General features: G+C 31.0%; 5 protein-coding genes and 1 pseudogene across 19 annotated transcripts in view; 3 read left to right on the top strand and 3 right to left on the bottom strand.

Annotated features, from left to right (window-relative positions):
- The first annotated feature begins 4,839 nt into the window (after positions 1-4,839).
- Positions 4,840-10,418, top strand: LOC149893813 (uncharacterized; annotated as a pseudogene). Its single transcript, XR_016449091.1, has 4 exons — positions 4,840-5,138; positions 5,259-5,458; positions 5,577-5,943; positions 6,025-10,418. The product of XR_016449091.1 is annotated as an uncharacterized LOC149893813 (transcript).
- On the bottom strand, positions 6,433-9,787 carry LOC149893814 (zinc finger MYM-type protein 5-like). 5 transcript variants are annotated; one of them, XM_090076397.1, is made up of 4 exons: positions 9,433-9,787; positions 8,666-9,308; positions 6,699-6,802; positions 6,435-6,537 (listed from the first exon to the last, which is right to left on the bottom strand). In XM_090076397.1, exons 2-3 carry the CDS (start codon positions 9,291-9,293, stop codon positions 6,729-6,731), a joined length of 702 nt encoding a protein of 233 aa, XP_089932523.1. In that variant the 5' UTR covers positions 9,294-9,308; positions 9,433-9,787; the 3' UTR covers positions 6,435-6,537; positions 6,699-6,728. The 5 variants fall into 5 exon arrangements, 4 of the variants coding, with proteins under 4 accessions (XP_089932521.1, XP_089932523.1, XP_089932522.1 ...); XR_016449085.1 differs by lacking the exon at positions 9,433-9,787 and having other exon boundaries at positions 6,433-6,537; positions 6,640-6,802; positions 8,666-9,293; XM_090076395.1 differs by lacking the exons at positions 8,666-9,308; positions 9,433-9,787 and adding an exon at positions 6,875-8,397 and having other exon boundaries at positions 6,433-6,537; positions 6,640-6,802.
- Positions 10,419-12,291: 1,873 nt separating the features above from the next.
- On the top strand, positions 12,292-15,781 carry LOC145192460 (uncharacterized). The gene is made up of 2 exons (XM_090076384.1): positions 12,292-13,408; positions 13,704-15,781. The coding sequence occupies exons 1-2, from the start codon at positions 13,390-13,392 to the stop codon at positions 15,731-15,733; spliced, it is 2,049 nt and encodes a 682-aa protein (XP_089932510.1). The 5' UTR covers positions 12,292-13,389; the 3' UTR covers positions 15,734-15,781.
- A 3,030-nt stretch (positions 15,782-18,811) lies between these two features.
- On the bottom strand, positions 18,812-21,213 carry LOC149893815 (uncharacterized). 2 transcript variants are annotated; one of them, XM_090076423.1, is made up of 6 exons: positions 20,768-21,211; positions 20,348-20,512; positions 19,904-20,152; positions 19,635-19,712; positions 19,104-19,405; positions 18,812-18,977 (listed from the first exon to the last, which is right to left on the bottom strand). In XM_090076423.1, the coding sequence occupies exons 2-6, from the start codon at positions 20,496-20,498 to the stop codon at positions 18,957-18,959; spliced, it is 801 nt and encodes a 266-aa protein (XP_089932549.1). In that variant the 5' UTR covers positions 20,499-20,512; positions 20,768-21,211; the 3' UTR covers positions 18,812-18,956. The 2 variants fall into 2 exon arrangements, with proteins under 2 accessions (XP_089932549.1, XP_089932550.1); XM_090076424.1 differs by lacking the exon at positions 19,635-19,712 and having other exon boundaries at positions 20,768-21,213.
- Positions 21,214-21,397: 184 nt separating this feature from the next.
- The window catches only part of LOC149893816 (protein NLRC5-like), a 34,849-nt gene continuing 30,708 nt past the window's right edge, over positions 21,398-25,538 (top strand). The window contains exons 1-3 of one of the 9 annotated variants that reach the window (XM_090076331.1): positions 21,398-21,496; positions 21,922-22,058; positions 25,076-25,371. In XM_090076331.1, coding sequence (XP_089932457.1) covers positions 25,161-25,371 — 211 coding nt within the window. In that variant the 5' untranslated portion in view covers positions 21,398-21,496; positions 21,922-22,058; positions 25,076-25,160. Of the gene's footprint in view, positions 21,565-21,615; positions 22,059-24,974; positions 25,372-25,538 lie in introns of those variants that run through there. The other 8 variants (XM_090076336.1, XM_090076328.1, XM_090076329.1 and 5 more) reach the window with 8 other exon arrangements.
- LOC149893817 (uncharacterized) lies at positions 22,136-24,924 on the bottom strand. The gene has a single exon (XM_090076421.1). The coding sequence runs from the start codon at positions 24,169-24,171 to the stop codon at positions 23,155-23,157; it is 1,017 nt and encodes a 338-aa protein (XP_089932547.1). The 5' UTR covers positions 24,172-24,924; the 3' UTR covers positions 22,136-23,154.

The following is a 25,538-nucleotide window of genomic DNA, read 5'->3' on the forward strand; positions in this document are numbered from 1 at the left end:
CTTTCAACCATATCTGCTACATCCAATAAGAATAACAGACTTTTATCTGTGTGTGATCTTATAACTGCACGGTCCTCATCATAGTTTTGGCAAGGACACCATGTTGATCAGCAGAATATCCAAACAATGTACCTCCATGATAAGTTAATATAGATTTGATATAAACTTCATCAACCAACAATACACATTTACGCTGTGTATCTTCAATACTCATCAAAACATTTTTTAAAAATTCCATACTATCTTGTGATCCAACTTTTGAAGTGATTCTTGTCAAAGTTCTAATACTTGGTAATTTATAGTCATTGGAAATACGACTGTACAGTGACCTGGATATTGCAAAATATTCAAATGCTCTTTAATTATATCAGCAGAGTAAGTAAATTCACCAATTTTCTTTTGAGACATACACTCCATATGTTCGAGTAATATTTTTTTTTTATGGCAAATATCTTCGTTTTTTAAATATCGAATAATCTCATCGAAGACAGACCAATACTTACAATAAGATGATGACTTACTTGATAGAAGAATAGGAATACTGCAAGATGATCCAAGGTGAAGCGAAGTCAATGTTAAATCCCTATTAATAATAACCAAAAACTTTGCAATACCACATATAAATTCTTTTGACTGAACGTAAACAACATCATTATTATCATTTATGTTGTATACAATAAGATCATTATTCTGCAAAAGTCTCTCCTTGATCTTATCAAGTCGAAAAAGATCATATTCTCTAAAACTATCTAGTTCATCTGATGTTGTATTTCTTATAGTGAATGATGAAAGTTTTGTTGGTCTGGGTTTAGAAGGAGGTAAACTAAGACAGCTAGATGGTATGTTAGGAAAGACAGTCGGTGGTCCTGTAGGACGCTCTTTGCACGATATGATGTAAATGATTTGCAATCTACAGGCCAGTGAAAACGACACACAACAGTGTACTTGTTAACAACCAGATTTTTCCTAGGAATAGCTTTTATCCATTTGTCTTTTTCGTATTCATCGCTAGGAAATCGAGAAGTGGACACCTTTGTAGTTGATGACGCATAACCACTATTACAAAATGGTACACAACATTTTCGAGGCATATTTGATAATTCTTTATTGATAAATATATTGAAATATATTGCACTTCTCATTAACATTTATCTAAAAATGCGAAGTTTTCAATTAAAAAACGTAAGTTAGATTAGAAAACGGTACAAAGTCGCTAAAAATTTGTGTTTACGCCAATCGCTGTAGAGTATTACTATCGTAAAACAAAAATAATTAAATATCGTGGAAATCCAGCCATATTCAATCGGCCTCCAGTCAAAAAAAGTTTCGGCGCGTTGTCAAGGCCTGTATTTCTAGATAGCCATGCTTAAAACCAAACTAATAGAAACATATTCATCTCAAAGTGATTTTAACAACTACATAACAAAAATGTCTTAAACACTTACTTCTTTCACATCGTTCATTCAGAAATTATTGTAAACAAGAAAATGATAATGGAATTTTGCGATTTTCATCAATGAAACAACTCATCTCCTGCGGCGATGCTCTCGTTTGAAAAACGTCAGTTCGCTTTCAGAGTTGTTTGAAAACTCAACCACAGTGAGTGTTTAGTTGTAATTGAAAAATAGAACGTGGAATGTGGAACTACAGTTAGCAATTGTTCTCTTTGCATTATTTGTCATAGCACGCTTTAAATATTCTCAGTTCTCCTGAGAATCTCTGTATTCTTACTGCTCTCAGTTCTCCTGAGAATATTTAGAGCATCTCATGACAATTCTTGAAAGTAATAACGTGACTGAAGTCTTTATACTTTTTTTTAACAGTAACTTTCAAACAAACAAAAAAATACTTGTTTTTAATTTAGTAAAAATCGAGAAACATTTGTATTATGATAAAATTTAAAACTCAGTTCTTACCTCTATCTAAAGTTATGAGAGCGACCTTTTTGGTTAACAAAAGAGTTTGCTTCTGTTAACCAAAAACTCAAAATGTACAGAATGCAGGTAAAAAAATTTATTTTCAAGTGAAATTTTAAAGTGAGGCTTTTCATCTTTAAATTTAGATCAATATCATAAAAAAACAGTCAGTCTGACTAAAGGAGACCACATGTTGAATAAATAAGGGAATTAAAACAAACAAAAAAATACGAATCTCTATATGATTTGTTTCATTTTATAATCCAATGTATGATAGTCGACACATTTCCTATAATTTACATATTACAATCCCAAGAGAACCATAGACATCTCTTTCGAATATATTTTGCAACTTTATTATAAAATTGGATTTCTGTTGAATTTTTTTTTTTTAGCAATAATTTTATAGAAATAATTTTAAAGCAATAGAAATCAACATTGAGCTTCAATTTTTGCAGATTTTAAGATATTGCTTGCGTATGGAACACATTGGATACAAGCTTATGTATTAACTGCGAAGTGTAAAATCCAAAACAATGCGTTGAAGTGAGTGGTTAAAAATATTCTCTGAGACATAAAAAAACAGAAGTTGTCACTCTGCTACTACACAAGATCAATAAATATCAAAAGTTCCTTTTAGCACTTTACAGCCCCACCCCTAACATTTCTTCTGAAAAACCCAACATCGAGTACTAATCTGTTTGACAAAAAATAATAAAGTTGCCAAATATTCTTATTGACATTTTTAAAAAATGACATACTTTTTTCCCTTACAACCCTCAAATATTTAATATAAAAAAAAATTTCTTGAAGTAATATTAAAACTGTTATATTAAAAACCCATCTTTTTGTTACATATTTAGGGGTGGAAACTGCATGATAACTACTGCCGAGTTTGAGTTCAGATTCAAAGCGTTGTTTTTAAAGGGAGCAATGAAGTTCAACAAATTAAGAAAAATACAGAGCCGAACTGTTAGTCGAAACAAAACTCCAAATGAAATGAAAAACAAACTGAAACAAGATTGAGTTGTGTTTTTTGTTAGCAAAATTTAGAAATTCTTGACCTCAAAAAACTAACCAATTAAATGACGAGTAAAAAATGCAAGTCAGTATTTACTGACCAACTTAGATCTACATGGTGTGCTTTTATAATTAAATATATAGTTGCATGAGTTTCTTTGCTATGATCTTTATCAACTACATTTTAAATTGGCTCATCTATAGTGTCGTGAATAACGTCTTCCAAATGCAATTAGCGTGTGTGTAGGTGTTAATGTGTGTAGGTGTTTATGTATGTAGGTGCTAATGTGTGTAGATAATAATGTATTTAGTTGTTAATGCATGTAAGGTCTTAATGTATTTAATGTGTTAAAATGACGCGTTTGTAAAACTGTATAAAAAGGGAATGGAGTTTTTAAGTTGAATGATTTGCAGTCAGATAGGAAAAATAATATCATGTTCATAAAAATAACAGTGACTCATTAGTGTCTCAGGGAAGGTTATAATAATTCCCCACAGTAGCAATCTGCTCAATGGATTCAAATGTTAAAGTTTTTATCTTAAATTGAAAATCTTGTTGTGTTTGCTTTAATGTGTCATTTAACCAAACTATGTTGAGAGTTTAAAGTTATAAATTCAACCAATAAATAATCGAAAGTTTTAAATACTATCTTTTGCTCACACTCTAATATTGATTGTTTATCAGCTATTTTCAGCATGGTTATAAAATATAGAATTTAAGCCTGTTCTACATCAATTTTATATGAAACTATCAATTACTCTTTTCTTATTATTAAAAAATATTTTTGTCAGGTTTTGAAGGCCTAAAAGTTTAGGGAGGGATTTTACAATTAAGGTGTAAACGAACGAGTCTTTCTTCGTAGGGTGCATACTGTTTTAGTCCGCTACATTTATTGCGCTGTTACCAGGTTGCTTTGTTACCTGATGTTTCATTTCCTTCTGGCTGTTTATGAGAATTGTTATAAACAACTCCCAAAAATGTTGAAAACCATGCTGTCAAACATTCCAAAAAACAGTGCCTACAATCCGAAAGTGCAAGAATAACAGCGAGGAGCTCTCTTCAAGCAATAAAGTTTTTTTTTTTATTGAAAGAAATTGCTAACAAGAGAACAAATAACAAAAGACCAGGCTTAGAAGGGAAGGAGCTACTACCCAATCTTATCAACCTAATATCCTAAATATAAAATATAGTATTAAAGCCTGTTCTATTTTAATTTGATATAAACTTAAAGCCGAGGTGAATGCAGCGATTAAATGTCAACAACTGATGTTTTACTTAAAATATTGTTTTTATAACTTTATAAAGTCAATATCAGCAGGTCAACATCAGCTATCTTCTCAGAGCAACAATTTATACTTAGCATTTGTTTTTGTCCAACAAAGCAAGATGAATTCAAAAGTGCTGAGAATGATAAGTCAATAATTGCTGCAGTCATTTTATTGACACTCATAACAAACCGCAATAAAATGACTTAAGGGCCCCTTAAAGGTCCCTGAGTGGTTCAGGGTATTCCAAGGGTGATGTTTCTCAAACAATTTTTTTATTAAAACTTAAAAATAGTAGCTCACATTTCTTTTCAGATTGAAATTAGTATATTTTTGATGATTTTTAAAACTAGGGTGTGTTTAGGGCAGATCCTAATAAGTTAGGGTTAGAGCTAAATTCGGGCTGGCCCGAAACCGATTTAATTTTATGAAATTTAAAAACTCGGAAAAAAAAGATTTTACAGAACACTTTTGCACCCTTCAGAAAGAAACTCCGTAAAGCGTATATTGACATTGCTTTTTTAAATATTGTAAATATGGTTTGAGTGGTTTTTTTTATGATAGCAATTGAGATATTTTTACGGATTTCAGTTAGTATAATATGTATGCAAAACTTGTGTAAAGAGTTTCTTAGTTTAATACGAAAATATAGAATTGAAACGTTGTGTTCGCTGCGAGAAACATATCTTATTAAATTAAATTAGAAATATACTTTTATATCAGCTAAGGATTAGTTTTATATTGTACAAAACTGCTATAGATTTTTTTTTTTAAGGGGTAGTTGTAAATTTTTTAAGTTATACAACTATTGAAAATAATATTTGTTGTATCTTTAGTTAAGTCCCCGTGATTCCTCTGATTCAAGTTAACTGGGTATGCATGATAGTATGCTTGGTGTTTGCAGCCGACTTAAAGTTGAACCATTTAGTACACAAGGTTTGAATGTTTTGCATTACTAGGGCTAAGTAATTATTTTATAAAATGCTAGTTTATAAAATGAATGGCAGTAGTATTACATTTTAAGTAGTATATTGTTTATTGTGGTTATTATAACAGGACAGTTTTTTATGAGTGCGCACATTCTTTGTGAACTGAATACGATCCAGTCAAAGTTGACCTATTTCGAGCAGTGACAGGGAAGATTGGAGGCACGTGTTTCTAGTGATCCTGTTGATCAGAATGTCTGTCATACACAATTTCCTATCTTTACTTCTCTGCAGCAATATTCTGAGACTGAAAGGCACCCAAAAAATATGGTAAGTTTTTATCCATCTCTGATTTAGAAAGTATAGCCATGATGTGTTACCCTTGGCAAGGGAATATAGTATGAATGGTGGTATAATTTATTTCAGTTGTTAACTGTTTATTTTTTAGTTAACATGGATGAAGTGTGAAGGAGGCTTGACTGTGTATAAGCACATTTCATTGGAGCTTAACAAATTGCTGGCGCATGACTTACAGTAGAATATCAATAGGCCTGGAACACATGGGAAGCAAAAGTTTTTTGATAGCCTGGAAAATCAGCTTAAAAGTGAGTGCAATCTACATCTTCTGTGAAAAGTTGAACAAATATGAATCTGTTTGAGTGTGAGTCAAAAGTTTGACTGGTGGTGTTTGACTTGAGACAATAAAATAAAATAAAACAATTAACATCTTTTTATATGCAGATATTATTTATATTGTCAATGGGACTATATCAAACTATACAACCTCTAATACATGTGAATCCATATAGTTAGATGTAAGTATAGTAACTGATTATATAATGATCGATTTAAATTACTATTTATTTACATATTTTTTCTCTTTTTTTTTTTATAAGTATTTAAATACTTATAGCTTCAGCTCTTCACTTATTGCCTGGCATCACGTTTAAAGAGAAAGAATTGAAAGTAGCACGATTTTTTAATAACGCCAGAGGTCGCTCTGGTGGTCGTCTGCGGCGCACAGTGACTCAAAACAGCAAAAAAATGGTAATAAACCCCTCACATCTTTTCTATAAACTAAGTGCCCTTTTTTAAATAATATTAAATTGCAATAATTTTTTATTTCAAAAGTATAAATAATTGTTTCATAAAACTTTTATTTTGTATTTTATAGGTAAAAGAAGTAAAAAAATTTGATATTATTTTCAAAGAAATCTAAAATATGTGAGATTTTTATTTAACTAAAATAGAGTATTTTTAATTTAAATAAAAAATTATATTTATTTTAAAGATAATCTTTTGCAGTGCCGTGGCGTGGTACATTTGGGCCCCCCCCAAATCATTTTTTTGGGCCCTATTTTTGTGGCATCACATTACAGGATATATATGCGTCACATTTTTTCTAAAGGCTAAAAACATCAAAAATAAGACATATAAGTATAGACAAACGTATATGTACGGATAATTATCAGAATAATGTTTGTTATATTATATTGGTAATACTTCAAAACCTGTAATAAATCACATATTCACAATTGTCACAGAAATGACTTGTGGCGAACTTTCATACTTGCAAATTTGTTGATTATCTCCTCATAATTTAATTTTCTTGCCACATCGTTCTCAATTGACAGCATCGCCAGAGAAGACAAGCGGTCATCAACCATTGTTGACCTATAAAAAGTGAAAAGAAATGCATAGAGCTACATCTATTATGTATAAAGTAGCAAGATTAAATATACTGACCTATGAAAAGTCTTAATCAATTTTAGCTTGCTGAAGCTACGTTCAGCACTTGCGACAGTTACTGGTGAGGTAAGGATTATGCGTAACACAATGGCAAGATTTGGATAAGTTTCTTGCAGCTCTTCTTTGTAAATGTAATTAAGAAAATCATGTGCAGATTTCATGTGAGTACTTTCTTTCTCCTGTACCACTATGACAAATCGTTTTAATTCCATTTCCAGATCATCCGAATCTATATCGCCAAGCTTTGCTTGCAAATTTTTGCAATATAAAGACAAAGAATTTTCTTTACAGATTTGAATAAGATTCTCAGAACGGTATAGGAAGTCATAGAGCTCTGTGATACTACTGACTTGTTCAAAACGCTCCTTTACTGATCCCATTGACATATCAAGGAGTGGTAAAAAGAAATCAACTTTAAACTTCTGTTCTAATTGGATGGTGTGAGCTTCATCGGCACACTCGTATGAATGAATCATCTTTTTTTGTCGGGAACGCACTTCTGGAAAAATTTTTGCAATGTCCAACACTTCTGCGATTTCTGATGCTTTCATGTGTGCGTCTGAAAATCCAGTTTCACGATATTGCTGAAGAAATGCATATGTGGCCTTTATTTCACTATCCAAGACATCAAGGGAAGTTGTAGAGGACTGCAGAAGCTTACTTGATTTGTTAATTTGGTATAAAACGTCATACCAAATAACGATTGACAATATGAATGGCCATGTCATCATATATTCCATCAGCGAACATACTTCTGTAGCTGTTGCGCCATCTCTCTTCTCTAGAGCATACACTTCCAATTTTTCTAATGCCTCTAATATCTCTTTCAGGTGATAGCGAAGAGGTTTCACACAGTTTATTCTACTTTCCCATCTGGTATCGGATTGAGGCTTGACAGAAATGGGTATACATGACTTTAAAATATGCCATCGAGCAGGAGATGATGAAAAGAGTGTATACAATCTTGAAAGAACTCCGAAAAAAGTAATTGCACTGTTGGATGACTTTGCACCGTCAACAATGACTAGATTAAGTGAATGGTTTGCACACGGAACATATAGAGCTTTGGGATTCATTTGAAGAAGCCTAGCTTGAACACCCTTTGCCTTTCCTTTCATGTTAGCACCGTTATCATAGGATTGGCCTCGACAGTCAAGAATATTTAATTCCCACTTTTTTGTCTGATCTAGAAAGGCATCCAAAAGCCCTTTTCCAGTGGTATCATCTACCTTGAGATATCCAAAGAAATTTTCAGAAATGTTGATACCTGTCCCAGGAATGCAAACTACTGATCGTAGGATTATGCTCATTTGTTCTTTATGTGAAACGTCTGGCGTACAATCCAAAATAATGGAAAAATATTTCGCTTTCTTTACTTTGGAAAGGTTTTCGGCTTCAATCTCCTTGGCTAACAATTCAATCAACTCATTCTGGGTATCATTGCTCAAATAATGTTCATTAGTTTCTTTCTTCTGAATCCGACGTAAAAGTTCATCGAGCACACTATCATACTTCGCCATCAATTCAAACAACCCAAGAAAGTTTCCATTGTTCTTGGAACCAATGACCTCTTGTGAACCACGGAATCCAAGATTCCTCGCAGAAAGAAATAGAGTGATGTCTAGTAATCGTTCCAATACTGCTCTCAAAATTTTCGCTCTTTTTGAAGCAACTTGTATTGATGCTCATCAATGGTTGTTTGATTCATTATGCCTGCAATGTTGAATTTGGTAAAATATATAAATATTTATTATATTTAATGACAAAATTTTTTTTAAAACAGTTTACCTTTTCGTAATGTCATCCACTGTTCAAAGCACCTGAGATGTGTACTTCCTGTTTCATGATCATTCAGTTTTTTGGATAAACCTTCCCATGTGTTCATCCCTTGTCGGAATGGTGAATCTGATATACCAAAAAGTTTGCAACAGAAGCAAAAAACTTTATTACTTTTCATAGAATACACAAGCCATGACCGTACAATAGTTTCTCCATTCTTCATCTGTCGTTTATAATAAGTCACTGAAAATCGTCGTCTTTCTTGATTGTGTGGAAAATCTATCTCAATTTGCTTTACACCACGTTCAACAATGTCACACCTCTGTGCATCAGAAACATTTTCTGGCCAATCAGAAGGATCATCACTGAGAAAAAGAAGTGGCAGTGTTGTGGCAGTTGGTATACACTCACAGATTGCCATATTAGAGTCTCCTTCAGCAGACAAACCAAAACAAGAAACAGAATCATTTTCTGCATTGGCTGTAACATCATTATTGGTTTCTGTTATTGCTACTGATTCACCATCAGCTTGAACTGCTGGTTTCAAAAATTGTGTAAGTTTGGGGTACTTAGTTATTACTTCCCTGGCTGCAGCTGCTTCTCTTCTCTTAGCTGCACCACTTTTCACTTTCTTCATTCCAATAATTAATACCTAAAAATAGAACAGATAGTTTATAAAATTTACTTTTAGGTCCTACTATAGTACTATACCTATTTAATTTATACAAATAAATTAAATGAAAAATAATAATGTCTCCTAAAAATAATAAACTTACCGGCTCAGCTGATTCAGCCACGCTCACTACGAATTTTGAATAATGACGATTGCGTTTCGGTTTAACCAACTACACACACATCATACAGTCAAATGAAGCAACTGACACGCAGAAATCAATATTTCAAATCGTATTTCAACTCACAATTTTTTATTACTATTCTAGAAAGTTATTAAAAAAATTAAAGAAAATACTTTTTAAAATATTATAAAATTTTAAAATGTTGTATTGCTGACGGCCCACCGGGAAATATCCCGGTGTGAAAACTCCATGTGAAATAGGAAAACTCATCTTTAAATAAACTGTTCATTATAATATAAATTTGTCAATCTAGTTTGTTTTATTTACATAATTTTTTGCATGCTATTTATGATATCATAATTTGTATTATAATTTTTATTGGTTTGTAACAATTCTATATGTCGGTTAATATTTCTCTGTAATGTCTTCAAATTTTGATTTTATATTTATATCCAGAGTTTTAAATTGTTATTTAATCTTTTGAAAATGTAGTATGTTAACTACGAAACATGTCAAGATTAAAAAATTCCGTGTTTTTCATAAAAGTATGAGTAAAAATTTTAGAGTTAAGCTACTATATAGATACAGAAACTAAACAAGGATGTCCATTCTCATCAGTTGTTTTTTTTCACATTAAAATTGTCTTAGTAGCATTTATTTTATTTTATAGTTTGAATATAATTGATAATTATCTGTTAAAATAATAAAATGCCATAAAAAATTTTATCATTTTTTAAAAAACGGGCCCCTTATATCTCGTGGGCCCCCCCCCAAATGGGGGGTTTGGGGGGCCTTTGCCACGGCACTGATCTTTTGGCTCTATATATTTCAAATTTACTCAAAAGAAAAAAAAAGGCTGATTTTTTTGTTTAAATTTAAAGACTTTTCTAAAAAAAAGGTCGCAAGTAATTGTATTTTTTTTGTTTATATATCAGTTAAAAAAATGTTCCACCGAGTTCCAAAAATTTATACGTTTTTTCTAGTTAATTAACATTTCTACTTTTAAATTATAAAGGGATTACTGCGGTCTCCTGCGGTATTGGAAGTTATTAAAGAAATAAAAATGTTGATAAACACTTAAAAACCTCGTTTTCCGCCATTTTTAAAAGTATTTATTATTTGATAGGTACAACATGTTTGAAAAAGCTTGACTAAACAACTTTAGTATTTCCTGTAATATAAAGTTAACCTAGTAATATAGTGTTATTACAGGATGTAGCAATGTAACAATTGTTAAAGCCATTACAAAATAAAATTTTCAACAGTGCAAAGTAAAAAAAATATATAATGTAATTTAAAATGTTTCTGATTTATTAGTTTTATTACATTGATGGTTCTTAAAAACAATAACAATGAAAAGATTAGATCTTGTCCCAAATATACGTGAAGTAGGAGTGGATAAATTAAGATTATGGAAGGATTTACTTAATGAAATAAAAAATAATGAAGAAATTCGCAAAGAAAACTTAAATAAAGTAATGGTTGCTTTAGTTATATTTATTTCAAAGGTGAAGAGAAAACTAACACAATGTGGACGAAATTATGATACATTTATACAAAAAGAAAATCGTTGGCTTCAAAGAAACCTTATGAACAATAAAAATTGTCATTTTGGTTCTGGAAGGCCCCATAAGCAATGGAATGTTCTTGGAGAGCAAAGCAAAAGAAAAAAAATAAAAGAACTCGCCACTGAACATCATGAAGCTCTATTTTTAGCTTCTGCAAAAAGTGCAAATGCTGCTGGAGAAAAAAAAAAAGCTTCTTTTTTAAAAAACAATATCTCAAATCTTTTAGAGATAGAAAAAGTTGATAAAACTTTGGATAAAACCTTTCCCATCATTATGAGTGTAGAGGAAGCTCTTGCATTAAAAATGAACACTGATCTCAGCGATAAACAATATCAAATGATCAGAAACTCAGCTCTTGTACACAATGTACATATTTATCCTACCTTGCACGATATTTTAGTGGAAAAATTGAAATGTTATCCTGAGAATATACATTTTTCTGAAATTTCTGCAAAGTGTACTCTTCAAAGCATGTTAGATCACACTGTGAGTAGAATAACTGAAATGATTGATATGCCTAATTGTGGTCAAGGTAACGAAATATTTGGAGTTTTATATGGAAAGATTGGTTTTGATGGAGCATCAAGCCAAAGTGTTTATAAACAGAAATACTTTGAGACAAGCATCACAAGTATAGAACTTAAGAGTAAAGAAAATCTTTTTAGTACAGCTTTTGTGCCTTTATTGCTCAAAGTAAAAGATGGCGAAATTTGGAAAAATGCAAATCCTTCAAGTTGTCACTTTTGTAGACCTCTTCATCTACAATATAAAAAAGAGAGTCCAATTTTATCCAGAGAAGAAGAATCAGATCTAAAAAATCAAATAAATACATTAAAGACGTTTTGCAAAGTTTTTGATATTGCAGGAAGAAAGGTGACCTTTAATATCAGCTATAGAGTTGATCTTACAATGTTTGATAATAAAGTAGTTAATGCACTTACAGAGACAAAATCCACTCAATCCTGCAATGTTTGCAATGCTAAACCCAACGAAATGAACAGTATTGATTTATTAAAAGCAAAAACTGAGAATGAGTCAGCCTTGGGGCTTGGAATTTCAGCTTTGCATTGCTGGATAAAATGCTTGGAATTTATTCTTCATTTGAGTTATAAAATTGAAATTAAAAAGTATAAGCCAAAAACAATTGAGGAAAAATTATCTGTAGACTTAAAAAAAAAACAGATTCATGAACTCTTCAGGGAACGGTTAAGCTTATATGTTGACATGCCTAAAACTGGGTCTGGAAATACCAATGACGGCAGTACTGCCAGAAGAGCATTTAAAAATAGTAAAGTTTTTTCTGAAATTACTAAAGTTGATTGTGATATAATTGAAAGATTGCATAATATTCTCATAACCATATCTTGTGGATATCCTATTAATATCAATGAATTAGATTTATACTGCACTGAAACAGCTAAACGTATAGTGAGTTTGTACGACTGGTATGTTATGCCTCCCACTGTACATAAACTGCTGCTTCATAGTTCTTTCGTATCACATAAATTACCTTTGCCAATCGGGGAAGATGCACTGGAGAGTTTAAATAAACAGATAAGAAATTCTAGACTTAAGCACACGGCAAAAATATCAAGGTTAAACACAATGATGAATCAGATGCACTACCTTCTAGTAAGATCAGATCCAAAAGTATCAAGCATATCTTTTAGAAAACATAAGAGCTATCGAGGAAAACCGTTACCAGATGAAGTTGTTAAATTAATTGTAATGTAAATAATAAAATGAATGTAATAAATACAGTTTTTTTTTCTCTATGTATCAACCTCTTTTAAAAACCATTTTTATAAAAGTATCAAGTAGAGTAATATATCAAGATAATGTGTTTGTCTTGAAGATTCTAAAACTTGAAAAAAAAATTTTTTGTACGCGTATAGTCACCTTAAACGCGCGTATACGCGCATAAGCGCGCGTTATACGCGTCGAAGCTACGCATAAAAAAAAAATTTATTAATAAATTTGAAATCTTTGACCCAAAAATTATTATTTTGATATATAACATTATTGATTTACGGTTTATGTTAAATTTTATTTAATTTTTACCGTTTTTTGATCGTTCTGAGTCACTGTGCGACGCCGCACGCAAGAGTATTTGACGATTTTAGCTGGCCAAAATTGGAAATATTAAAAGTGGCCGTACCCACTTAATTACCTACCCTTATTATCTCTCGATAATGGTCGCTTAATGAGCAGTTAATGGTTTGGTTATAAAAGTAGTAACTGGAACTACACAGTCTAGTTAAATATCCGATCTATATCTGCGTGGTTCATTTTATTTACGAGCGATTTTAGTGGTGTTTATTGAAGCTGTGTACAAGTGTTTACAATAGAAGTTTTACAGTGTTATATCATGGATGAATCTATGATAGGTATGTACATTATTTACTCTTACTACCGTTTTGAAATATTAATTACCACGAAAGTTATGCACCATGAAACTTAGCGTTTTTTTAACGAATTTTAAAGTAAATTTTGACTTTAAAAGTGAAAAAGTTGTAGTGCGCATTGAAACCCTTTTAGTTTTTTTCGTTTTTCTATGAGTTTATACCACTAGCTATTTAAAAATCTTAATTTCAACTGCCTGTTGATGCCATCTAAATTTTAATCATGTTCTAAGCACATCAAGGTCCAAGATGAATTTTTCAACTTAATTTTTTTTTCTAGATGGGTCATCAGGAATGCAAACAATCTCTCGTTTGGATTTCTACAATAGTATTCAGCAGCAGGAGGCTCCAAATTTCAATGAAAAAATGGACTTAGCTGATCAAAATTCGTTATCAAGAAATCAATATACCGAAGAACTAAAAACAGTATACAAGCGTCAAATGTCGAGGTTGAAAGCTATTTTTAGAAAAATGTGGTCGTCTTCATCCAGAACTCATGAAATATTTATTAAGAAGCATGGCCCTTGGCTGCAAGGGAGTTTCCAAATACCGGGTACCCCATCCACTCCATCATCAGCAGGACGACCAAGAAAAAGTTTTGTCGATTCTAGTGAATGTTCAAAGAGGAGAAAAACAGAACAGCTCACGAAAGATGTGGAACCAGAAGCTATTGTTTTTGCAGTTGAAACTTGTTTGACAACAAGTGGCAAAAGAAGTGCTGCAACCGTCCTCAAAGATCTTAAAACATCTCCCAAACGAGCGGGAAAGTATAAAAAAGCCTATCGCAGCAGTCTTGAACCTACAAAAAAATCATTGACACCGTTAGAGGTTCTTTTAATATTTACTGACGCAGGCCTAACAAAATCTCAATATGAAATCGTACGTACAAGTGACAAGAAGCAATGGCCCTGCTACAGTATTTTGGTCGAAGAAAAAAAAACATGCTATCCTGATCCTGACTCGTTCACAGTCACAGAAAGTTTTGCTGAAGTAGACTTACAAAGTCTGTTAAACCATACTGCCGAAAGATTGGTGTTGTATTTAGAAGAAGTTATCAAGACTCTAACGGAAAGTGGGCGTAAACATATGAAATTATCTACGAAATGGGGTTGTGATGGTTCCCAGCAGACACATTTTAATCAAAAGTTTGAGGATGACTCTATTTCTGATGCCAGTATATTTCAATGCTCAATGGTCCCATTACAGCTAACTTGTGGAGTAAATAAAAAGGTTATCTGGCAAAACCCTACACCATCGTCTCCAAGGTTTTGCAGGCCAATTCGAATTAGGTTCATAAAAGAAACTGCTGATGTAATAGCTGAAGAAATTGCTTACATGGAAAACAAAACTGCACGCTTGAAACCAACTCAACTTCAAGACATAGCAGTTGAACATGTGATGATGTTAACTATGATTGACGGAAAAGTCTGTAACGCAGAAATCACCACTAAATCGACCATGCGATGTTATATTTGTGGAGCAACATCAAGACAATTTAATGATTTGGACAGAGCATGTGTTGACAATCAAAGCATCTACAAATTTGGACTATCCATTCTGCATGCTAGAATACGGTGTTTTGAAAGTCTCCTTCACCTATCATATAAATTGCCTGTAAAAAAATGGCAGAAAAGGCTGAATGAAGATGAGAAGAGACTCATCTCAGATAGGAAAAAGAAAATCCAAGATGAATTCAAGAGCAAAATGGGCATTCTTGTCGACATACCTAAGGTTGGATTTGGGAATACCAATAACGGCAACACAAGCAGGAGATTCTTCAACGACCCGGAAACATCTGCAGATATCACTGGAGTAGACTTCCGTTTAATTTCCAGAATGAAAATTATCCTAGAAGTAATTTCCAGTGGCCACAAGATTGATGTAGAAAAGTTCAGACAGTATACTTTGGATACTGCAAAGCTTTATGTTGAACTATACCCCTGGTGTCCAATGACTCCAACTCTGCATAAAGTTTTAGTACATGGTCCTGATATAGTAGAGAATGCGCTTTTGCCAATTGGACAATTGTCGGAAGAGGCTGCCGAAGCCAGAAACAAACATTTCCGGGAATACAGACTTAGCTATGCTAGAAAATTTTCTAGAAAAGATTGTAACCAAGATATTATCAATAGGTTATTGTTAACATCCGACACTCTGTTGTCCAGCATTGGGAAAAAGAAACACAAACTTACAAAGCCTGTTTCAAAAGAAGCTGTGGAATTGCTTCTTCCTGGAGAAGTCCAAGATTCCGACACTGAAAACAACAAAAATGAAGAATATTCTGACAATGACGAAGTGGAATCTAATTAAATATCAAAATATAGTATGTTATTTACCATAATAAAGTTTGAAAAATAATATATCTTTTATTTCCTTAAATCCTATTGAATAGAATAAAATGTAATCCCTAAAGTACCCATCTTTCCCCTATATTGAACGCCACTGGCTTGGATTTGTACAAAAAACATTTAATTTACAATTTCTTGTCATATGGTAAAGTTTTCAGCTGTTAAAAAGAGAGAAATAATTTTGGCCAGCTAAAATCGTCAAATACTCCTACGTGTGCCGCTTACCATACAGTTATGTTATCAACCTTCTAGCACACTGCATTGGGTAACTAAGAACTAAAAGGTACATAGATCATGGATACTATTTAATCGTAAATTGCACTTAAAAAGTATATCGAATATTTTGTAACCTTAGTATCTAAATAATTACTTTGTCTGATGTTTTGAGAAATCATTTCATTTCTTTAAAAATTTTAAAACTTTATTTCATAGTCTAGTTTTTCTTTCAAAACTCTATTTTCTTTCATATTTCTGTAAAAAGCCTTATAAAATGTTCATCGATCACCGCTAAGAGATCCGATCTTGATTTTTGAAAAAGACAATTGAATACGATATCCAGTTATATTTTGAGATCAGGGGCCAATGCTATAAACAATTCGAAGTTTTTTTCGAGAAAAAAAATCTTTCGTAAAAACGAAATTTTTCACGTACGAAAAAAAGTTCGTAATCTCGAAGAATTTATCGCTGTTTGTATTTTTTTTGGCCATTGCTATAAAGCATAAAACGCATACGTCACTAAAATTCACGAACTTTTTTTATCCGTAATATATTGTGGTAATATAATAGTAATTTTTATTGTAAATTTTATTTAGTAGGCCTACTTAATAAATTTTATTAGTGATTAAGTATGCTGTGCTGTCTATTCTATTTATATGAATATTTTTACATTCTAGTATTTGGTGTTTAAAAAAATTGTTTAAAATTAAAGTAGAAACATGGATTTAATTTTTTCGGATGAAGACTTACATTTCGAAGTTGATGAAAATGAGCTTCGCCACCGATTGCCTCGAGAGGTTGGTGTTTAAAACATTACTTAAAATTAATAAATTTTGATGTTTTTTTTTAATGATTTTTTATCGAACAAAATCAGAAATCATACTAAATATGCGCAGAAATTATATTTTTGTTTTGTTTTTCAATTTCATTTTAGTTTAATGGTCGCTTTTTTAACGAAGATGTTTCTGACAACGTTTTTCGAGAACAGTATCGAGTACCAAGAGCTGTATTAGATTTTTTAGAAACTAGGCTTAAAGATGATTTGCAACATTATACTAAGCGAAATAAAAGCATTTCAGTACGTTTCCAGATAATGGTATTTCTTCATTTTATTGGCACAAATGTTTTTTTTCATGTTCTCAGAGACTGTCATGGAATCTCTACCAACACAATTTATCGTATTATACACAGTGTAGGAAAAGCTATTTTCAATGTTAGTGTATTAAGTTAATAAAACTATTGAAAGTTTTACAATGTCATATAAAATTGCTTATTATTTTTATTTTAGTGTGAAAATTAAAAACTAAGTTTAGTAAAGAGAAAAATTGTTATCTTATAAGATTAGATTCGACAAGAGATCATAAAATGGCCGAATGATTGCTCCACTCTTCCACAAAAGTTTATGGAAATCGGAGGTTTTCCGTGCGTATGTGGTGTTCTGGATGGGTCTCATATACTCCTTTCTAACCCTCCTCAAGCAGATGAAGATTCTCTAATCAATCGCCATCATGTCCATAGCATAAATGCAATGGCAGTATGTGGACCCGACACGTCCATATTTTATGCATCGACCAACAGTCCAGGAAGGTGGCATGATGCACATGTAAGCCTGTCACTAAGTTATATTTTACAACTGTTAGTTCACTAATGCTGGGTATTCAACTAGTACGTGACATTCTTCGGTATGTTCATATTGAACATACTATTTGAACTATTATGATTGCTAATTAAAATGTAACTTAGACTAACCAATATAATGTATTATAATGTAACTTACAGTAAATTTAAATATTGTGATTTTACTACTATTAGGTTCTAAGAAATTGTAACCTATGGAACAAGTTTGAAATTGGAGAGCTTCCATTTAATGGAGCTGTAATTTTGGCTGACTCTGCGTACCCATGTCGAGAATGGTTAATTCCACCTTTTCCTGGTGATCCAGACGGAGCTCAAAAACGTTTCAACAAAGCACAGAGAAAAACTAGAAACATAATTGAGCGATGTTTTGGCATTGTCAAAAACAGGTTTTATGCTTTGAAAACTGGAATTCGTTTGCATAAGGTCGAAGATGCCTCTAAGCTTATCATGTGTGGATTTGTTATCCATAACTTGTGTATTCAACATGGAGACAACGGTAATGACTTTGAAGAACGCGAAGAAGAACAAGCTGATGAAAATCTAGCTCAAGAAAATCAGAATGATGGAGCTTTGAATAGACGATTACAGCTACTTAACTACTTTACTTAAAAGTATTGTTTAAAAATTCATATACAATTTGCTCTAGAGCATAGGATCTATCAAAATAGTTTGGACATGGATCATAGATTTGTGCCTAAATTAGTTGAATTAAAATTGGAAAAAAATTCACACAATGACTTTTTAATAAATGCAAGAAATTTTTATAAAATATTAGACCATAAAAATATATGTTTATATCTGTTTTTATATAGTATGTGTATTTTGTTTTTTTATAGAACACGCTTAAAAAAAAATTAGGAGATTTGTTAGCTTTTGTTGTTAGGAGCAATTCTTATTAAGAGTATTTTAAAAAGGTAAAAAATGCTTAATAGCATAAAATTAAGATATGATCGTATTAATATTAAACTAGATTACAAAATAAATTTAAAATATGAAAGATATTGTTTTGTTTAAATTTTAAAATCAACCACTAGCCAATGCAATACCTTATATATAGTTATATATAGTTGTGATGCTTGTATCTATTTCACATCGCAACAGCATTGGTCTTAATGTTTGTGTGAAGTTTTACAGAACTTATTACTGTAAGGTAATGGTGATAAAAAAAATGAAATAACAAGAACAATTTCAGGTTGAAGTTATATTTTTATTGTTACTAAAAAATGTAATTGGTCATGGCTTTACAGTTAAATACCTTCAAGGTGAATGTTTAAATATAGTTATACAACATTTTTCGAAATTTAACATAAAATTATGATGTAGCTCTTCTCTTAATGCTCAAGAATTTCCTCCTAAAACAAAAAAAATTTGTTAATGATAAAGTTATACTAAATACAAGCTACAAGTTATACTAAATACAAAAAATTTGTTAATGATAAAGTCATACTAAATATTATTACAAATTAATTTTAAAATACCGTTTCTGTATTTACAAAATGTTGCTGGTTTGAAGGTTGCAATTTCTCATTCATTAGCTTTGTTGCTGTTGTGTAATATATTGTTAAAGCCTTTTCTTTTCGAATTTGCTGTTGTCTGAGAGCAACGTCCAATTTCAGAAGTTTTACTCTTAATTCTTGTTCTTTTTTTAATCTTTCTTTTTCTAACCGTAAAACACTTACTTTCAATTTTTTAAAACTTCCATCTACCAGGAGACTTTCTCTAGCTTGTTTTCTTTTTAATTTTTTTAATGCCCCCCTTGATGGTTTATTTTGAATTGAATCTAAAATTTAATTCTAGGTGTCAAAACAAGATCAGTTAACTAAAATAATAAGAAAGGTGGTTTAGATTCCTTTAAAAATAAGAAGTTTTTAATGGTTTTGGAAATACTAGTTGTGTAAAAATTAAGCACAAATTGATGTTGTCTGTTATATAATTATAAGTCTAAAACCTACAATTAACTAAATTAAACAACTGAGATTTAAAAAAAATTAATTTATAAATTGCATTACCTTGAAGTATCTGACAACTGTCACTAACAAGAGTGGTATTGTCTAAATTAGGGGAGGACATACAATCAAATCTTGCATCTAATATAAACAATCAATTAACTCTATAAACTATAGAAATAGAAATAGAAATATATATATATATATATATATATATATATATATATATATATATATATATATATATATATATATATATATATATATATATATATATATATATATATGTATTTTATAACACAACTAGTCTTAACCAACAAAGAAAAATATACCAGACATAGACGAAATAAAAGAAGCTGTATCAGAAGATTGTTTCAAAGTAAAGTTTACTTCTTTACTTGATGAAGAAAGGGTGGCAGTGGGAGTGGAAAGTTGGTTGGGAGTGGATGACAATGCATCATCTGTTGTACAAAAAGAGATATTAAAATCAGGAACATCGATTCCAGATACATTTATTGACTTCCTGTCAATAATGTCTAAAACAACATTATCTAATTCTGTTAGTTGTCTCCCTGCAGCACCTTAAAAAAAAAAAATTATATATATATATTTGTATATATAATATATATATACAAAAATATTTAATTATATATATATATATATATATATATATATATATATATATATATATATATATATATATATATATATATATATATACATATACACACACACAGACATATATAAATATATATATATATATAACAAAACTATACCTGTTTTTAGACTCTTAGCAAAATTTTGCATTGTAGCTCTTCGCAAATAATCCCACTCTCTACTACGTAGCTGATTGATATCTTCAATTTTTGCCCCTAAACTATTTAAATGTGACATTATGTCTTCCCAAATTCTATTTCTATGCCTCATAGTAATAGATGGACCTAAAAGTAGATGAAATAAATAATCAATATATAGTATAATATAGTCTTATATAGTAAAATACTAAATATTCTATAATAATATATTATTTTGTAATAGGAATCATACCTAAAAAAGCTTACCTATATATATATATATATATATATATATATATATATATATATATATATATATATATATATATATATATATATATATATATAATATAATGCAATTATACATATTTTTATTTAAATAGTTTGCTAATTAAAACATACCAAGCTTCCCAAGAAGAACCTCTAATTGTTTTCTCTAATCTTTATTGCTAGTATCATTTTAAGTTCTTTAGACAGCATTTTATTTTTTTGTGTATTTGTGTATTATTTTGTTGTGTATTTGTGTATTATATGGCATATTTGTTGACTATTTATACTTTTCTTTAGTCAAACATTATGAAAAATTTGTTTAACCAAAATTACTATCGAAAACCTAACAAGGAAAAACAACAAGGAACTGAATAATCGATTAAATGCAGATTTTAAGTAATTAGTTTATTATGGAGTTACCAAAATCCTTTTCAGTTTTATCTATAAAATATCTACATAAAAACACAAACAAAGAATGTTCAATGATTTTGAAGCGCTAACGTTGTTCCAGCAATGGCCGCCAAAAATCACGAAGAAAATATCTAAAATTGAGATCAAAAATCTATCTGAAGTTTTTTTTCGAAAAAACGCATTTTTTATCTGAAAAGGCGATTCCCTTGTTCGTTTATAGCATTGGATTTAAAAACGAAGTTTTTATCTTAAAAACGGAATTTTTTGAATGTTTATAGCAATGGACTTTTTTTTTCTTCGCTTTTTACGGTAAAAACTTCGTGTTTTACGGAAAAAACTTCGTTTTTTATGTTTATAGCATTGGCCCCAGTGCAAGTACGCAATGATAAAATGGTCGCAGATTTTGATTACAAAATCGATGCCGTAATTGGATGGATACGCACATTAGGGGTATGTCATACTTTTAAAAAATTTTGAATTTTCAAAAATAACAATTTGGGAAGTGATTTTATTATGTGGTAGGTTTTTCTAATCAACATTGAAATATATATATATATATTTTTTTTGGGTAAAAATGAACATGAGAATTGCAATATTTCAGTAAAAACCGTTAAAATGAAAACAATAGATAAAGCTACATTACATTTTTATAACACTAAAAAAGTATTAGAAATTTAAAACTTGCAGATGAACTGCCTGAAATTGTTATATGTGAAACATCAAAATGTCTTATAGACGTACACGGATTTGTCCGAATATACTATAATTACATAAAATGTTAAAAAAAAACACGTTTTGATGGAAAATAAAATTTTCATAAAAATCAAGCTTGAACATTAACTAAACAGTTTGATTAAATCTTTCTTGGATTTCAGATTTGGAACAACATCTCTGTGCACTATTCTTGCTCTGATAAAACCATCGCGTCTCTGAAAACCACAAACAGCAGCTGCTGCTTTAGTCACTTGCTTTACAACTCTTTCACATGACTGGGTGTGGAGAGGATAGTAAGGTACTTCCATTGGAGAATCTACTTTTTTTTGTAAATCTTCTTTTGTCATATTGCATGTGAAATTCGACTCCAAGATTTGTTCATTACTCCAGTCAATGAGTTCAAGGAGAGTCACAGCATCAAAGTTAAGTGTAGGTTTTTTTCGGTTTCTTACACTTACATCACCTTGCTCAGAGTCTCCTCTAACTTTCAGAATCATGTTAACTGCAAAAGTGCTATTTTCACTTGATGAGCTTGCAAGAAGAGAAATAAGAATAGACTCAGAATGAGCATGAAATGCCCCATTTTGAATAGACTTTGCAACGGCATCCTTAACTTCGACTGTTTGACCTCTTAATAAATAAAGAAGTTTGAGTAGATGATGGGGCCCATCAACAATAGAGTGTTTTACCTTGATTCTAAACCACATATGAAAGTATACTTGAGCCACGAACTGAGAAAGAACTTTTATATTTTTTAAAATATCACCTTCCAAGCCATGTTCACTAATTTAAAGCCAAAGGATTGCCTGACCAGTTGTGAGCCACCTGCTATGGCAAAGATTTCCACATTTTTTGTTGACAAGTGAAGGATTCAAGATACCTGATTCAAGACAAGAAACTAACTTGTAGCTTAGTAGAGCGTCGGTGGACATTGACTTTAAAATTTCATCTGGAAATTTAATCAAAGGTTTAATCTATCTAATTGGTTCAAACTTTTCTAGTCGTTTTAATTGATTTACTTTTGATAATAGTTTGCCTATAGGCCCTTTAAATCCATCCTTGGAGTGTGTAGGCCCATCAAGAGTTGCAATTAGGTGTCTTAAAGGTAGCTCATTTGTATGCAACATGCAAATTGACCAAAAACATTTTCTTCCAATAAGTTTCTTCAGATGAGTTAACAATCCGCCATTGTTACCAGACCCAGTCATTGAATTTGTGGAATCTGATCCAATTACGATTATAGTTTGATCAATACCTCTAGGAATCATCCAGTTATAAAGCCCGATTGCAGCTTCTTTAGCTGGTTTGTTTAGACCCTTTGAAGGTGTGTAATGGGTCAAATAGCTTCCATCTGGTTCAGAAGTAACACTTATGTTTTCTTGCTTTTCTATTCTTCAATAAAACGTTCTTGTAATTGAATCTTCCATCAAAATTAGAGTAGGATCTTTTCTTCCATCTACAAATATGCCTTTGATAGGCACTTCAACAATTAGTTTTTCTGATGAAACTCTAGTTTTATCCATAACCTCTTGTCTTGCTCTCCGTATTTTTTTAGGATCACATGCTAAATTAGCCATTTTTGGAGTCAAGTAATTAGATTTGATCAAATCTTGAAGAAAAGCAGATACAATTGCAGATGTAGCAACAGGTGATATGTCAAATCGAAAAGATGCTAGAACTGTATTGGGGATCTTCATGTAATTCTGTTTAATGGTAACAAATGGGGAAGTTTTTTGTTTGATATTGTTGGAGCTGTCTTCAGAAGATATTTCATTTGCATTCCTAATATTTTCAGGTGAAGTTTCTTGATTAAAGTCATGTCCCACTGATTCATAAACTTCATTTTCAACATTTTCTGTTTGAACCTGTGTATTAATACGAGCTTTTTTAATTGAATTTTTTCTTTTTTCTAAAGATGCAATATCTGTTATTTTTCTTTTCCCTGCCTTAACCTGTCTTTCTGTTTCTACCTTGTCTATTTGATACATTTGGTAGCCTAATTTTTCACCAACCTTATCTCTTTGAGATCTTAGCCATAGTAAATCAAGTTGTGGCACCTTAATATCTTTAGAGCAACTGCATGAAATGTGCACTCTTGCAGCACATTTTTTTACCTCCTTACATGGAGAATTTTCATCTGTACAAAGTAATATTTTGCATCTACATTTTGTTGTATCCAACAATTTGTCAAGCTTTCCTTCCCACAGTTTGACAAATTTTTCTTTTGTTTCTTTTCGATTAGAAATGTCTCTTAACTTAATCCAGGCAGTTAAAATTTTATCTGAAAGCGTCTTTTGAGATATGACTACAGGAGTCTTAAACAAAGCATTGGATTGAGACCATTGTTTTAATACCAAGTCTGCCAATACCACAGAGATTTCTTTTACAGACAGATGACAGAAAGATGACATCTCCTACAAAAAATATAAAACTTAAACTGTTATAAAATTATTTGTTAGAAAAACTTAATATTGTAATATTTCCTACCTAGTGGTTACTTGACGTCCAAAGACACCCAGCGGACATCCAGACATCTAATGTATGTCCTATGGATGTTATCGGATGTCTTGTGCCCCACTAGGTATAGATTGAAAATGCACTTTTCAAAATTGTGTCAAAAAACTAACCTATCAAGATCGTCAGAAAGAAGCAAATTTTCTTGAATGTGTAGACTTTTCCTTAGTACATCCCACAGTGTAGGAACTTCAGTTTCCAGCCAATCTTTTCCTACTCCAAGATATTTAGTTAAGTTAGTTGTAGAATTATGTCTAGTTTGTTTCAACTTTGAACTCTCCATAACAATATTTTATTTTATTATTCACTGTAAAATAAAAATGATTATATTAAAAAACCACAAGAAAAATTTAACAAAAATTGCGACTTTTTGATATCGCAGGCACATAAATAAATCCACTACTAACACAAAGCAAATACTAAGTACTTAGTAACTGTGTTCTATAATTCATAGATTAGAATTACAAATGGACTTAGAATCGATTAAAGTCCATTTGTCTAAGTTAGATAATTAAAAATGTAAAGTTTTGTTAATTTTTTGTTATAAAAATGTAGTTTTTATCGAATTTTTACATTTTTCAAGTTGATTTTTACACAAAAAAAATTTTTTTTTTGTAATTTTTTTTGGTTGAATAATGCTTAACTTACCCCAACCCATAAAAAATTTTTTCCCCAAATATCATTTTCAAAATGTTTTTAGTATGACATACCCTAACGCACATACCTACATATAAAGGGAGTTACGGGAACTGGACCATAATTATAAAAGTCACATTTTATTTCAAAGTTAATTTAACGCAGGGAGAAAAGACTGTACATCGACTTTCATCATTTGTTCAACATCTTTTAAGTAACGGTTTTGTTGAACATCTTTCAAGTCACAAAAATGAGTGCAAAGTGTCACAGATGTAACAAAACAGTTAACCATATTGAAAAATTAAATTGCTCGGACAAAATATGGCACAAAAGTTGCTTTACGTGCAAAGTGTGTCACATGACTTTGAGTATGGAAACTTACCAAGATTATGAAAAATTACCTTATTGTAAGACGCATCATCCTTCAACAAATTTTTCTGCTGTTGCTGATACCCCTGTTGGTAAGTTCTTTGTCACAAACACACACAAAAACCCATTTAAATGGTTTATTGCTAACTATTTTTAAACCATAGTTACATCGAGTTATTAGTTTTTATCAATTTAAAAATGTTTGTTTTATGAACTTAGCTAGAAAATGTGTTTGCAAATTTTAACAGTACTTTGATAT

The sequence above is a fragment of the Hydra viridissima genome, unplaced genomic scaffold (genome assembly GCF_058129835.1).
Source record: "Hydra viridissima isolate aposymbiotic clone 2 unplaced genomic scaffold, HvirCarnegie_v1 scaffold_1, whole genome shotgun sequence".
In the NCBI taxonomy this organism is placed as follows: domain Eukaryota; kingdom Metazoa; phylum Cnidaria; class Hydrozoa; order Anthoathecata; family Hydridae; genus Hydra; species Hydra viridissima.